Consider the following 14,473-nt stretch of genomic DNA (forward strand, 5'->3'; position numbering starts at 1 on the left):
GAGTTTTATTTTACACACGGAAAAGAGTATGAATATTCTCCTTGTTCAGTATATGTATCATTAGTTCTAATAAGTTTATTTTTTCAAAATCAGACTTCTAGTCTTTGTAGAAGTTATTTTTTGCCTGATCTTTGCAATCCATTTCTAACATTTACTTAAGGATACCTATTTAAAACAAGCTCTTAAGGAAACAACTCTTTGATTAGCTTATTCTCATAATAATAATATTTACACAGGACTTTATATAAACAAAATTGGTAATTATTTAATTTTATCCTTAAATAACACTACAAATGTTTACTAATATCATCATTCAAATCTACAATTAGCAAAGAAGAGGCCCATTTCTCAAAGGCAAATTGTTTATAAATAGGAAAACCAAAGCTTGAAGGAGATATTTTACTCCAAATCCTTTTATCTTTTCACTTATTTTAAAGATGTTCCATAATAACACTGCATAGACAAAAGCACTTGCAGTCTCTATCTCCTCTTTTATTCCCTTAAATTTTCATCATTTTGGGTATTCTACTTTTGTTACTTTATATATTTCTTTAGGACCTTCATTACTTACTTGGTTCTCAATTTTATTTTTCTCCAACTGTCCATTAGAAATAGCTACTTGGATATCTCCAGCCTCCCAAATACCACATGTCTTATCATTATCTTTTCTTCTGGGCATGTTTCAGCTTTTATATCCCTATGTCAAAAGTCTTGCCCAACACAGAAATTTGGGCATTGTTATCTCTAAATCCCTCACCTTGCTTCACCCTACAGCCAAGCAATCTCTAAATTGTATGATTTTTCTTGAGAATGAATGCTTCTTAAATCTCAGCATCTCCCTTTCCTACTCCATACTCCCCATAGCTTGCTTCCTCCCACCTTCACACCTTTCACTGCCACTATCCTACTTTTGCTCACTCTCCTGGTTTTTACGTCAGCTTCCACCATGTACCTCCTTATATCTGTTTTTTTTTTATTGGTTGTTCAAAACATTACAAAGCTCTTGACATATCATATTTCATACATTAGATTCAAGTGGGTTATGAACTCCCATTTTTACCCCAAATACAGATTGCAGAATCACATCGGTTACACATCCACATTTTTACATAATGCCATACTAGTAACTGTTGTATTCTGCTACCTTTCCTATCCTCTACTATCCCCCCTCCCCTCCCCTCCCATCTTCTCTCTCTACCCCATCTACTATAATTCATTTCTCTCCTTGTTTTTTTCCCATTCTCCTCACAACCTCTTATATGTAATTTTGTATAACAATGAGGGTCTCCTTCCATTTCCATGCAATTTCCCTTTTCTCTCCCTTTCCCTCCCACCTCATGTCTCTGTTTAATGTTAATCTTTTCCTCCTGCTCTTCCTCCCTGCTGTGTTCTTAGTTGCTCTCATTATATCAAAGAAGACATTTGGCATTTGTTTTTTAGGGACTGGCTAGCTTCACTTAGTATAATCTGCTCTAGCGCCATCCATTTCCCTGCAAATTCCATGATTTTGTCATTTTTTTAGTGCTGCGTAATACTCCATGGTGTATATATGTCACATTTTTTAATCCATTCATCCATTGAAGGGCATCTGGGTTGGTTCCACAGTCTAGCGATTGTGAATTGTGCTGCTATGAACATCGATGTGGCAGTATCCCTGTAGTACGCTCTTTTAAGGTTCAGGGAATAGTCCGAGAAGGGCAATAGCTGGGTCAAATGGTGGTTCCATTCCCAGCTTTCCCAGGAATCTCCATACTGCTTTACAAATTGGCCACATCAATTTGCAGTCCCACCAGCAATGTACAAGAGTACCCTTTTCCCCACATCCTCGCCAGCACTTGTTGTTGTTTGACTTCATAATGGCTGCCAATCTTACTGGAGTGAGATGGTATCTTAGGGTGGTTTTGATTTGCATTTCTCTGACTGCTAGAGATGGTGAGCATTTTTTCATGTACTTGTTGATTGATTGTATGTCCTCCTCTGAGAAGTGTCTGTTCAGGTCCTTGGCCCATTTGTTGATTGGGTTATTTGTTTTCTTATTGTTTAATGTTTTGAGTTCTTTGTATACTCTGGATATTAGGGCTCTATCTGAAGTATGAAGAGTAAAAATTTGTTCCCATGATGTAGGCTCCCTATTTACCTCTCTTATTGTTTCTCTTGCTGAGAAAAAACTTTTTAGTTTAAGTAAGTCCCATTTGTTGATTCTTGTTATTAACTCTTGTGCTATGGGTGTCCTATTAAGGAATTTGGAGCCTGACCCCACAATATGTAGATCGGAGCCAACTTTTTCTTCTATCAGACGCAGAGTCTCTGATTTGATATCAAGCTCCTTGATCCATTTTGAGTTAACTTTTGAGCATGGAGAGACAAGGGGATTCAGTTTCATTTTGTTGCATATGGATTTCCAGTTTTCCCAACACCATTTGTTGAAGATGCTATCCTTCCTCCATTGCATACTTTTAGCCCCTTTATCAAATATAAGATAGTTGTAACTTTGTGGATTAGTCTCTGTGTCCTCTATTCTGTACCATTGGTCCACCCGCCTGTTTTGGTACCAGTACCATGCTGTTTTTGTTACTATTGCTCTGTAATATAGTTTTAAATCCGGTATCGCTATACCACCTGATTCACACTTCCTGCTTAGAGTTGCTTTTGCTATTCTGGGTCTTTTATTTTTCCATATGAATTTCATGATTGCTTTATCTATTTCTACAAGAAATGCCATTGGGATTTTGATTGGCATTGCATTAAACCTATAGAGAACTTTTGGTAATATCACCATTTTGATGATGTTAGTTCTGCCTATCCAAGAACAGGGTATATTTTTCCATCTTCTAAGATCTTCTTCTATTTCTCTCTTCAGGGTTCTGTAGTTTTCATTGTATAAATCTTTTACCTCTTTTGTTAGGTTGATTCCCAAGTATTTTTTTTTTTTGAGGATATTGTGAATGGAATGTTTTTCCTCATTTCCGTTTCAGAAGTTTTGTCGCTGATATACAGAAATGCCTTTGATTTATGCGTGTTGATTTTATATCCTGCCACTTTGCTGAATTCATTTATTAGTTCTAGTAGTTTTTTTGTAGACCCTTTTGGGTCTTCTAGGTATAGAATCATGTCACTGCAAATAGTGATAATTTAAGTTCTTCCTTTCCTATTTTTATGCCTTTAATTTCTTTCGTCTGTCTAATTGCTCTGGCCAGTGTTTCGAGAACTATATTGAATAGAAGTGGTGATAGAGGGCATCCCTGTCTTGTTCCAGATTTTAGGGGGAATGCCTTCAATTTTTCTCCATTGAGAATGATGCTAGCCTGAGGCTTAGCATAGATAGCTTTTACTATGTGGAGGTAAGTTCCTGTTATTCCTAGTTTTTCTAATGTTTTGAACATAAAGGGATGCTGTACTTTGTCGAATGCTTTTTCTGTGTCTATTGAGATGATCATATGGTTCTTATCTTTAAGTCTATTGATGTGGTGAATAACATTTATTGATTTCCGTATATTGAACCATCCTTGCATCCCAGGGATGAATCCTACTTGATCATGGTGCACAATTTTTTGATGTGCCTTTGTATCCGATTCGTCAGAATTTTATTGAGGATTTTTGCATCTAGGTTCATCAGAGATATTGGTCTGTAGTTTTCTTTCTTTGACCTGTCTTTGTCTGGTTTCGGAATCAGGGTGATGTTAGCCTCATAGAATGAATTTGGCAGAGCTCCCTCTTTTTCTATTTCCTGAAATAGCTTGAAAAGTATTGGTATTAATTCTTCCTTAAAGGTTTTGTAAAACTCCACTGTATACCCATCCGGTCCTGGGCTTTCCTTGGTTGGAAGTCTTTTGATTGCTTCTTCTATTTCATCTATTGATATTTGTCTGTTTAAGTTGTGAGTATCCTCCTGACTCAGTCTGGGCAAATCATATGACTTAAGGAATTTATTGATGTCTTCACTATCTTCTATTTTATTGGAATATAGGTTTTCAAAATAATTTCTAATTGTCTTCTGTATTTCTGCAGCGTCTGTTGTGATATTGCCTTTTTCATCCCGTATGTTAGTAATTTGAGTTCTGTCTCTTCTTCTCTTCGTTAGCATGGCTAAGGGTCTGTCGATCTTATTTATTTTTTCAAAGAACCAACTTTTAGTTTTGTTAATTTTTTCAATAGTTTCTTTTGTTTCAATTTTGTTGATTTCCGCTCTGATTTTAATTATTTCTTGCCTTCTTCTACATTTGCTGTTGTTTTGCTCTTCCTTTTCTAGGGCTTTGAGATGAAGTGTGAGCTCATTTATTTGTTGGTTTTTTCCTTTTTTGAGGAATGACCTTCAGGCGATGAATTTCCTTCTTAAAACTGCTTTCATTGTGTCCCATAGATTCCGAAATGTTGTGTCTGTATTTTCATTTATCTCTAAGAATTTTTTGATTTCCTCCTTTATGTCTTCTGTAACCCATTGATCATTCAGTAACATATTGTTCATTTTCCATGTGATGTAGGATTTTTCCTTCCTTCTTTTTATCATTGATTTCCAGTTTCATTCCATTATGATCAGATAAAATGCATGGTATTATCTCCACCCATTTATATTTACTGAGGGTTGCCCTATGGCATAATACATGGTCTATTTTTGAGAAGGATCCATGTGTTGCTGAGAAAAAAGTATATCCACTTGATGGTGGTTGATATATTCTATATATGTCAGTTAAGTCTAGGTTATTGATTGTGATATTGAGTTCTATAGTTTCTTTATTCAACTTTTGTTTAGAGGATCTGTCCAATGGTGAGAGAGGTGTGTTGAATTCACCCATAATTATTGTGTTGTGGTCTATTTGATTCTTGAACTTGAGGAGAATTTGTTTTATGAACGTCGCAGCACCATTATTTGGTGCATAAATATTGATAATTGTAATGTCTTGTTGGTGAATGGTTCCTTTTAACAGTATAGATTGTCCTTCCTTATCCCTTTTGATTAACTTAGTCTTGAAGTCGATTTTATTTGATATGAGGATGGCCACCCCTGCTTGCTCATGAGGACCGTGTGCGTGGTATATTTTTCCCAACCTTTCACCTTCAGCCTGTGTATGTCTTTTCCAATCAGATGTGTCTCCTGGAGGCAGCATGTTGTTGGATTTGTTTTTTTAATCCATGTTACCAGCCTATGTCGCTTTATTGGAGAGTTTAAGCCATTAACGTTAGAGTTACTATTGATATATGGTTTGTACTTCCAGCCATGTTTGATTATTTATCTTTTTTTTAATTTAGTTTGTTTCTCCATGATTAGTTTTCCCCCCACCCTCTGTCTTTACTGAGGCACTTCCCACTGATGGTTTTGGTTATTGTTTTTCATTTCTTCCTCGTGTAGTGTTTTGCTCAAGATGCTTTGCAATGCTGGTTTTCTGGCTGCAAATTCTTTTAACTTTTGTTTATCATGAAAGATTTTTATTTCGTTGTCATACCTGAAGCTTAATTTTCCTGGATACAGAATTCTTGGTTGGCATCCATTGTCTTTCAGTGTTTGAAATACGTTGTTCCAGGATCTTCTCGCTTTCAGCGTCTGTGATGAAAAATCCGTTGTTAACCTTATTGGTTTACCCCTGAATGTAATCTGCCTCCTTTCTCTTGTAGCTTTTAATATTTTCTCTTTGTTCTGTATATTGGATATCTTCATAACAATGTGTCTTGGCGTTGGTCTACTGTGATTTTGTATGCTTGGTGTCCTGTATGCATCTACAATTTGTATATCCATTTCCTTTTTTATTTCTGGAAAGTTTTCTGTAATTATTTCATTCAGCAGGTTACTCATTCCCTTGGTTTGAACCTCTATACCTTCCTCTATCCCGATGACTCTTAAGTTTGTTTTTTTTATGTTATCCCATATCTCTTGGATGTTTCTCTCGTGATTTTTTACCAGCCTTTCTGAGTTGGCTAGACTCTTTTCAAGATGATATATTTTGTCTTCATTATCTGACATTCTGGCTTCTACTTGCTCCACTCTGTTAGTGATACTCTCATTTGAGTTTTTAATTTGGTTTATAGTTTCCTTCATTTCTAGAATTATTGTTTGATTTTTTTAATAATCTCTATCTCCTGATAAAGATGCTTAACTTCGTCTTTTATCTGTTTATGTAATTCATTTTCAATGTGTTCTTTCACTGTTTGAATTTGCTGTCTCATATCCTCTTTAAGGTTCCATTCCATCTGTCTAAGGTATTCCTTGAGTTCTTTATATGACCATTTTTCTGATGACTCTAGGTCCTTCTGAATATTTAGGCTGTCCTGCATTGTTTGTACTCCTTTTCTTCCTTGCTTTTTCATGCTGCTTATGTTACTTCTTGTTCTGTTTGACTGCTGAGTTACTGTTTACTCCTATAAATTTATTTGATGCTTGGGAGGAAATGTATTAGAAGGGAAGGGAAGAAGTCACTAAAGAGAATGAGAGAAAGCAGGTAGAATTCAAGGAAGGGGGAATAAGAAAATTGAAAAGAAAAAAGAAAAAAATAGAAAAGAAAAAAGAAAAAAAATTAAAAAAATAAAAATTAAAATAAAAATTAAAAAAATTTTAAAAACAACCAAAAAAATGAAAATGAAAAAAAAAACCCAAATTAAAAAAAAATTAATAAATGCAGTCTTAGAGTTTGATTAACTTCTCTTCCAGTAGGTGGAGCTGTGCCCACCAGGCCAAGCTTCTCCTCTCAATACGTGGGAACCAATCACTGTGCCACAGCTCCTCCTCCCAGACTGGGTGGGTCTCCAATCCTGAGTGCCTAGGGCCTTCTCTTGTGTCTAGTCACTTCCCCACTTTTCCTCAAGCCAGGCCCTGCTCACCGGTGACGCTCACCACAATACTGGCTACACGCCAGGTCTGCTGCTCCTAGGAGCTCTGTTTTCATGAACGACTGGGCACACTCTCCCTTTTTGCCATTCCTTCAGACACTAAGTTTGTAGAGCTTGGGGCTGAGAACCCTCAGCAAATTTTGCTAGCCCTCCGGCCACGCCCCCGGTAGCTGGTGCAAGAGACCTCAGTTGTCAGCACTGGTGGGAGTGGTAGCCGGGAGTTCCGTGCCGCGGGTCCCAGGCCACTCCTGATTCCCTTTGGCTATCGTGCTCACGGGAGAGCTGGGAGGGGCCCTTAAGGTTTCCCCGCTGTGTGGAGAGGGAAGGCTAGGGGATTACACACCTGTCGCCGCTGGTTTCAATGAAGTTGTCTCCTCCACCGCATTCTGGTGACGTCAGTTCTCTGCCATGGTGGTATCCCATGCAAATGGCGACAGTTCGTTCCCTTTGCCGGGTGACCAATGCACCGTGGTGGGTCCTGAGTGTCTCTCCCAAGCCCCGTTTCAATCCTGTGGCCACTGCCCATGAAGGCTCGGTTGGCATTAACCTCTGTAGGATCAGAAGGTCTGACCAGTTGTTTCAGCAGGATCGTTTAGTGCTGAGTCACAGCAGTTTGTCTGCGAGAAGCAGGCGAACGGGAGCTTGAATTCAGCCGATCCGGGCTCGGTGTATGTTCTGAGAGGCCCAGACTGTTCGCCCCAGATCCACATCAGCTCAGCATTGCCTAGTGATCCTGAGAAAACAGCATTTAGACTGTTTATGACTCCCTATGCCCACGAAACTGAAGAGGTCAGAGACTTGATCTCTCCGCGCCCGCCTCCATGTTGGATCTCTCTATATCTGGTTTTAATCCCCATCCATTTTTCACAGTGCAGCTAAGGATATCATGCTAAAGATCAATTTTATCTAATCTTTACCTTACTTTAAACTTCAAAAAGAACCCTCCCCTTCAACAAAGAAAATGTCACTTCTCCTTGGCATAACAACTTACCTCTCCATTTCAACTTCTGTGTCTTCCAGTCCCTTATATATACAGCATAATTTATGTTCTTTCAAGGAACCGTAGAAAAATCTTCTAAATTTTTATGGTGCATTAATAAAATTCACTAAAGACAATCTGGAGAATTATAACCAATACCATAGGCGAGTAGTTTAAATAGAAACAACATTTTAATTATTTAAAGATTCTGAACTATATTGTCATTTACAAAATTCATGGGAATTCAAAAATTCTATATCAGGTCCTGTAGTATTCATTCAGTTTTACAAATCAGCATTTTGAATCTAAGAGTAAAATGGCTTTCCTAAGATAAATATATGATGTGGAAATGGTACTGAAATTTAAGTCTTATGAATCAAAATCTATAACATCCATTATACTGTATACCACACTACTTTTGGCCCTGTCTACCACACAAAGATATATAAATTTACTTAATAGTTAGCTCAACCCACATAAACAGCCAAATTAGATCAGTTAAGTTTTCATTATTATTTGGATTTCTTCCCTTTCATCTGTACCACACAAGAATATCATGCCTGTATTTCATGAATATCCCTATCAAAATTCCTAGGCTATAAAAGCACAGTGTGCATCATTGTTCACTAAAAGTACGTTTAAAAATAATCTATTGGGGTGATTAAGAAAGATAATAATAGACTGATTAAAGGATGGTAGACTATTCCTGACACTGCATGAGATTAAAAGTGCTAATCAGATTTTGGACTTAGAGGACCCAGTTAAATCCAGAGTAGAGCAAGACACAGTACTCAAATCTCTACTTCATTTTCTTGCCTTTCAAAATGCATACTAGCATTTTATCCATGCTTCCTTCAGAGATGAATGATTTATGAAGGCTTCACCAGGTGAGCTGATTTTATATCTATATATGTATATTTTTCTTTTTGAGTGAAGCATTCTCTATTTTAATCTTAGCTGCTGTAAATTGACTGCTTGGCAAAGAATAATGGCAAAGGGAAAATTATTTGAATGGTATATATGAAAACAATTTAACAACATATTTCTTTCCAACTACAAACTATATAGCAGCTATTTGTAACTTTTTGTTTAAAATAGAGAACATGAAGACATCCCCAAAATTCTAAATATTCAATATGTTTAGACTTCTTCTTTAAAGAAAGACATCATTTGCACAGTTGAACAGCCATTACCCATATCCTAATTTGGTTATTTCAAATAAATTGTACATTTAGAAAGCAAGGAAAATGCAATTGACAAGCCAGTCTTCTAAGCATAATTGAAATTCATCTTGAATGTAGGAAGAGTCACTTTCATTTCTAAACAGAAGACCTTTTTTGAATTCCTATATTTTGCTTTGTTTTCAAAGGAATTCTCCATTTAATTAATAGGTAGGAAAAGTCTTGAGAAGAAAAAAGTAGTCCCTGAGATATATTCAATTAGCCTTTTGTGCCTGTTCTTTTATTTTTACAAGTTATCTAATGTTATGTTCAAGTACATAAATGTACGTCAATTTTTTCTTTCTTCATGCTAATGGAAGTATCACTATGTAGTAAATTTTTCTTATTTGAAATATGTGTTGAAATGAAGCTCTCTTATTATAGGAAATACAATTAGTCAAAAAGGAGTGATATAAAATGTAAACATGGGACTAAGTGAAATTTGGAAATGGGTTAATTAAGTTAGATTCTGGAAGTTCCCATTGCTAGTCAAGATCAGAGTAAGGAAAATCATAATTACAGATTTCTCAGATAACAATTAAAAACAACAACAACAATAACAAACACACACCTTATAGTAGCTAGAGTTCTAATTGTAACTGAAGAGAGTGCTTCCTCCTCTGTACAGTGATATTTAATTCATACATAATTTTGCATGTGAGATTAAACTTGTGCTGTAATACTCATTCAAAAGCCAGAGAGGAAATGAAGCAAAGCAAAATACAATTCTTCAGAGATTTCTAGTCTAATAATGTCATGATAATAGCACATGGAATATGACCACATCTTCCAAATCAAGAGACATTTAAGGCTAGTATGAAAAAAATGGTTTCAGTTATTACAACATGAAGATATTTACTTTTAATTATTTGTTTTTGTTTTCATGCTTATTGGATTTAATCCATGATCCCATGTATATTATGACTTAATGTGTATCTAAAGTAGAAGATATAATGAATCAAAAAATTATTGAGCAATAACAGCACAGGTGTAATGCTGGATGTAATAAGGATCATGAAGGTAGTACACAAATAAATGAAGTTGAAAACCAATGGAGCAAGTCATGTTCAGTCATTAGTCCAACAAGTAGTTATTAACTACTATGTTCCTTCCACACATCAGGAATAAGAAAATTTCTAAATATAAGATAGATAAGATATCCTGTCTTTGTGAATCCAATGTTTTGTCAGCATACTTTTAGTGATGCCTCAGAAGATCAAAATAAACTAAGATTGTATACATTGGGTGCTTTGTCTCTTTTTGATGGACCTCAAAATAAATTTCCTTTGATGCCTAGTTGGCTTAACTCAAGTTAACTATGGAGCATCCAGGTGACTACTACAATCCTAAGATATTCTCAATAGAGGTGCTTCAAAAAGAACATGCTGTACAAATGATGGAACCCTAAAGAATGGACAGATAGATCATAAATAGGAATTTCAACCTTTAGATACCTGATCAAGTACCCTGCCAGCTACCCTACTTCCAAATATTTTACTGTAATCCCCCTTGCATTTGTCAACCATTTCAGCTCTTAAAAGCAATGTCAAACCCAAAGTGTAGGAAATCTTTGACTCTGGGAAGCTAAGCGTCTAGACAGGAAGAGACTAGCAATCCAAAAGACAACATTATTTTTCTTCTTGTTCCAGCATTCCTGGCTTGCTAATTTGACTTTCTCAATGTTTATCACAATATATGGTTAGCTCAAGATAAATAAATATTGGGGAGCTACCATGTGAGTGAGTTAGAACAGTTTAGGTCGAACTCCTTTTCATTGATTTGGCTGTGAAAAAATAAAAAGTAATCTTTTGCTGAGTTGTCCTTCTAGAAGCTTGTTCATATAAGAAAGACAATCTGTTCTTAAACTAAAAGAATATTTTTTTTTTAAATTCAAGACTTACTGTGCAACAATTAAGAGAGAAGGGAATTGAGGTAGAATCAAGTGACACTGAATTCATAGCAAGTTTCCTCAGGTCTCCCTAGCCTGAAATTTTAGGCTTTCAGAGATTATCTGAATAAAGTTCCACTCTATCTATTCAATTGTGTCTGCCTCAGTGGAGTTTCTGAATCAAAATCACTTGGTGAGTGAGTGTGTGTGTGTGTGTAATGGTGTGGAAGAATAGATGCGTATTAAAAATACATATATCTAGATCCTGAATCTCTAAACTGAGGTTCAAAATCTATATTTTTAGCTTGTTGCTCAAAGTTTCTCAAGCACACTCTATTTGAGAATCTGTGCTAAACTGTAAACTACTTGAAATTTGCTTTATATTTACATTTTTAAATTTTATTTTATTCATTTATTTATACGTGGTGCTGAGAATCTAGCCCAGTGCTTCCACATGTGCTAGGCAAGCACTCTACCACTAACCTGTATTTACATTTTTACATCAAGTCTAGCCCAGAACCTAGCCTGCCAAATTCTAAGGCTACTAAGCATACTGCAAATTTTCCCAAATATAATTGAACTCCTTTCACCAGAGTTATTCTATAATAAAGTGAGAGTAAGGGAAAGATTCTGAAGCATGTCAGCAATGAAAATCTTTTAAAAATCCTAAGTGAGAAAATTCTTCCAATGCTGAGTCTGGCCATGGTGGAAAGAGAAATTAAGCAACATCTCAGCATAATGTTTGGACAATTTGCTTTGCCTACCAGTTTCCCTTGAAGAGAAATGAGGGAGTAGGGTAGATGATCTCATATGAATCTTCAGTTAAATGCAAAATAGACACATTGTAACTGTAAGGGATTTTCATTTTTAGTTCATCCTTTTTGGCCTGGTGTTACCTAATGTATCAAACTTCATTAAATAATGCCCTCATTTTTCTTTGGTTTGGTAAGTTTTTTTCAAGTTTTAAACATTATTACTACTAATAACATTATAAATCACACATCACACAATTCTCTATTATCTGCATTTCATTTTCTCAAAGATTCTCATTTAATTTGTATGTCCTTGTCTCTTCAATTATTAGACTCATCCATTAAGTTATGTTTGATTCATTGTGGGCCAAATAAGGTGCTAGCACTCCAACAATTATTTTAGTATTCAAATTCTGTTATACCTAGTCCTCTGAACTCAAGACTTTAACAGATTTATGCTCTAGTGATGACCAAAAATCTCTTTAGGATATGGACAGAAATATTCCTCAGGTGCCTTAATAACTTACTCATTGCATGCTTGAAGGAAAAAAAAATTGGTTTTATTGACTGTTTATGCTTAAAAGTTTAATCCAATTAATTCAAATATTTTATCCACATAAATGATTATAAATATGCATACTTTTCAACATTTCTAAATGTGAACTTTTTGGAATTTGTTTCACATGTATGAATTTTCTTTAAAAATTTAGTAGAGACTACATAAGCTTTGTCTTAAATTCAAGAAAATGAAGTCATATGAAAAACACTAAAAAAGAGACTACAGAAAACTCAAGATGATGGACACTACAAAGAGTACTAGATGATGTGCTACCTTGGAAGCTGAGCATTTAACCATCTGAATTTATTTCATATTTAGTCTCCTTCTAGCATTTTAATAGTGATCATTATCTATTCTTTCTTGAACTTCTTTGTATTGCTAATAGAGCATTATCTTTCAATGTTTCAAGGAAAATGTTCCAGCTTAGCAATACAATAGAGAATTTCTAAGTAATTTGTCAGAAAAGTGACATCAGTAAAATTTTCTAACAATACCTTTCAAAAAAAGTCTTCACAATTCAACAACTTTCTCAGAGTAACAGTACCACCATATAATTCTGCAGTAGAAAAATATTGTAAGTTTTTCTGTTCAGATTTTTTTCATTCTTCTATGATTATAGTATTGAGTCAAAGCCCAGTTGGAAAAAAAATCTATAAAATCCAATATAAAGGCACAGATATAATAGGATTCAGCTGATAAAAAAAAATAGCAATCATGGTGACTTTTCTGAACTTTATTGCCAATTTTGCACAGAACAAATAAATATTTATGAAACATATAAAGTCAGGAAAATCTGTAATGGAATGGACTCTGTAATGTATAACCAAACTCTAATGGTGATATTCTTTGCTTGTGGATAAAATTAAATTTTATGCTTCTATGAAGAAAAAGTTAAGTGCTTAGAACTTTTTCAAAGTGAAATGAGAAGCCCTTCAAGAGTTTTCAGCAGAGAGAAATGGTATGATTTAATTTTCATTAAAAATATCAATCTGGATGCTATGTAAATAATCAAAGGATATGAATATTAACCATATAAATAAGTATAAATATGCATATTCTCCAAATATTTTGTAACTTGAACTTTTTGGAAATAAGAAAACTAATTAGAAAATTGTTACATTAGTTGAGATTTTAAAAACATAAATATGGTGGGTTCGATTTGGGTAGTAACAGTGGAAAAAGAAATAAATTGATACATTTGGGATAAGATGTTGAGAAATAGAGTAGGACAAATCCTGATGGCTTGAATGAGGAATGTTAAAAGGTCATGGATGACATGTTCGTATCTGATTTGATCTGAATGAATGGTGATGCTGCTGACTGAGACTGGAAAGATTCAGAGGAGAAAAGATTTGGAGAAAGCAAAGGACATAAAGAACTCTGTTGGGTACATGGTAAGTTTGAGATTCCAATTAGACATCTAAGAAGATATGTCTATTTGGCAGTTGAGTATTTAAGCCAGGACTTCTGAGCTTATGAAATTATGAATTTTAGAACAGAAGATTTTATACATACATAAAATTTTCCATATAGAATATTTTAAAGCAATGGACATAAATTTTCTAACGAGAGTTGATGAAGAAGCAAAAGAAACCTGAAGATGTCAAAGATTAGAGACTGAGCAAGGGAAGATCCAGCAATAGCATCTAAGAAGGGACTGTTAATAGAGCAGGATGATGACCAGGAGAGTGTAGCTCTGAGGAACTGAGGAAGGAACACATGCAAGAGGAACAATGTGTCAAATTCTGAGATGATACCAGATAAGTAACTCTTCGCTTTAGCAATCTGGGTGTCAGTAATAACCTGGACAAGACTCATCCTGGTGGAATGTATGGGAATATTGACCTGCTTGTAGTGGACTTCAGAAAAGATATGAGGAAAGAAAAGAGGAGTCAGAAAATATAGATGAATTCTTCAAGATGTGCTGCTGTCAAAGTGAACAGAGATATGTGACAGTACATGGAGTGATAACCGTGAAAGAAGGAAACTGTTACTATAGGAGAAGAAAAAATAATTGTAGGAAAATGGTCCAGGTGCACTCAAAATAAAAGGAATTTGATAAAATTTGATACAAGTTCAAAGAAATTGGCAGTTTGGGTATTGGAAAGCAAAAAGAGTTTCAGTCAATTTCTATTTCCTATGTCCCACGTGTCAAGCTCCTCATCCAGAGTATAGGAAGAGGAGGAGAGATCAGAATCTGGAGAAGAAATAAGATGGTAAATATTTGTTTAGGAGATAGGAAATATGTTCATATTA

General features: G+C 35.1%; 1 protein-coding gene across 1 annotated transcript in view; it reads left to right on the top strand.

The window, feature by feature from the left end:
* Positions 1-13,521: 13,521 nt before the first annotated feature.
* Positions 13,522-14,473, top strand: part of LOC124103734 (uncharacterized) — a 110,120-nt gene continuing 109,168 nt past the window's right edge. The window contains exon 1 of the mRNA XM_046460441.2: positions 13,522-13,611. Coding sequence (XP_046316397.1) covers positions 13,522-13,611 — 90 coding nt within the window. The remainder of the gene's footprint in view (positions 13,612-14,473) is intronic.

This window comes from Marmota monax, unplaced genomic scaffold (assembly GCF_021218885.2).
Source record: "Marmota monax isolate L192 unplaced genomic scaffold, Marmota_monax_Labrador192_F-V1.1 WCK01_AAM20220418_F8-fsc00006, whole genome shotgun sequence".
Classification (NCBI taxonomy): domain Eukaryota; kingdom Metazoa; phylum Chordata; class Mammalia; order Rodentia; family Sciuridae; genus Marmota; species Marmota monax.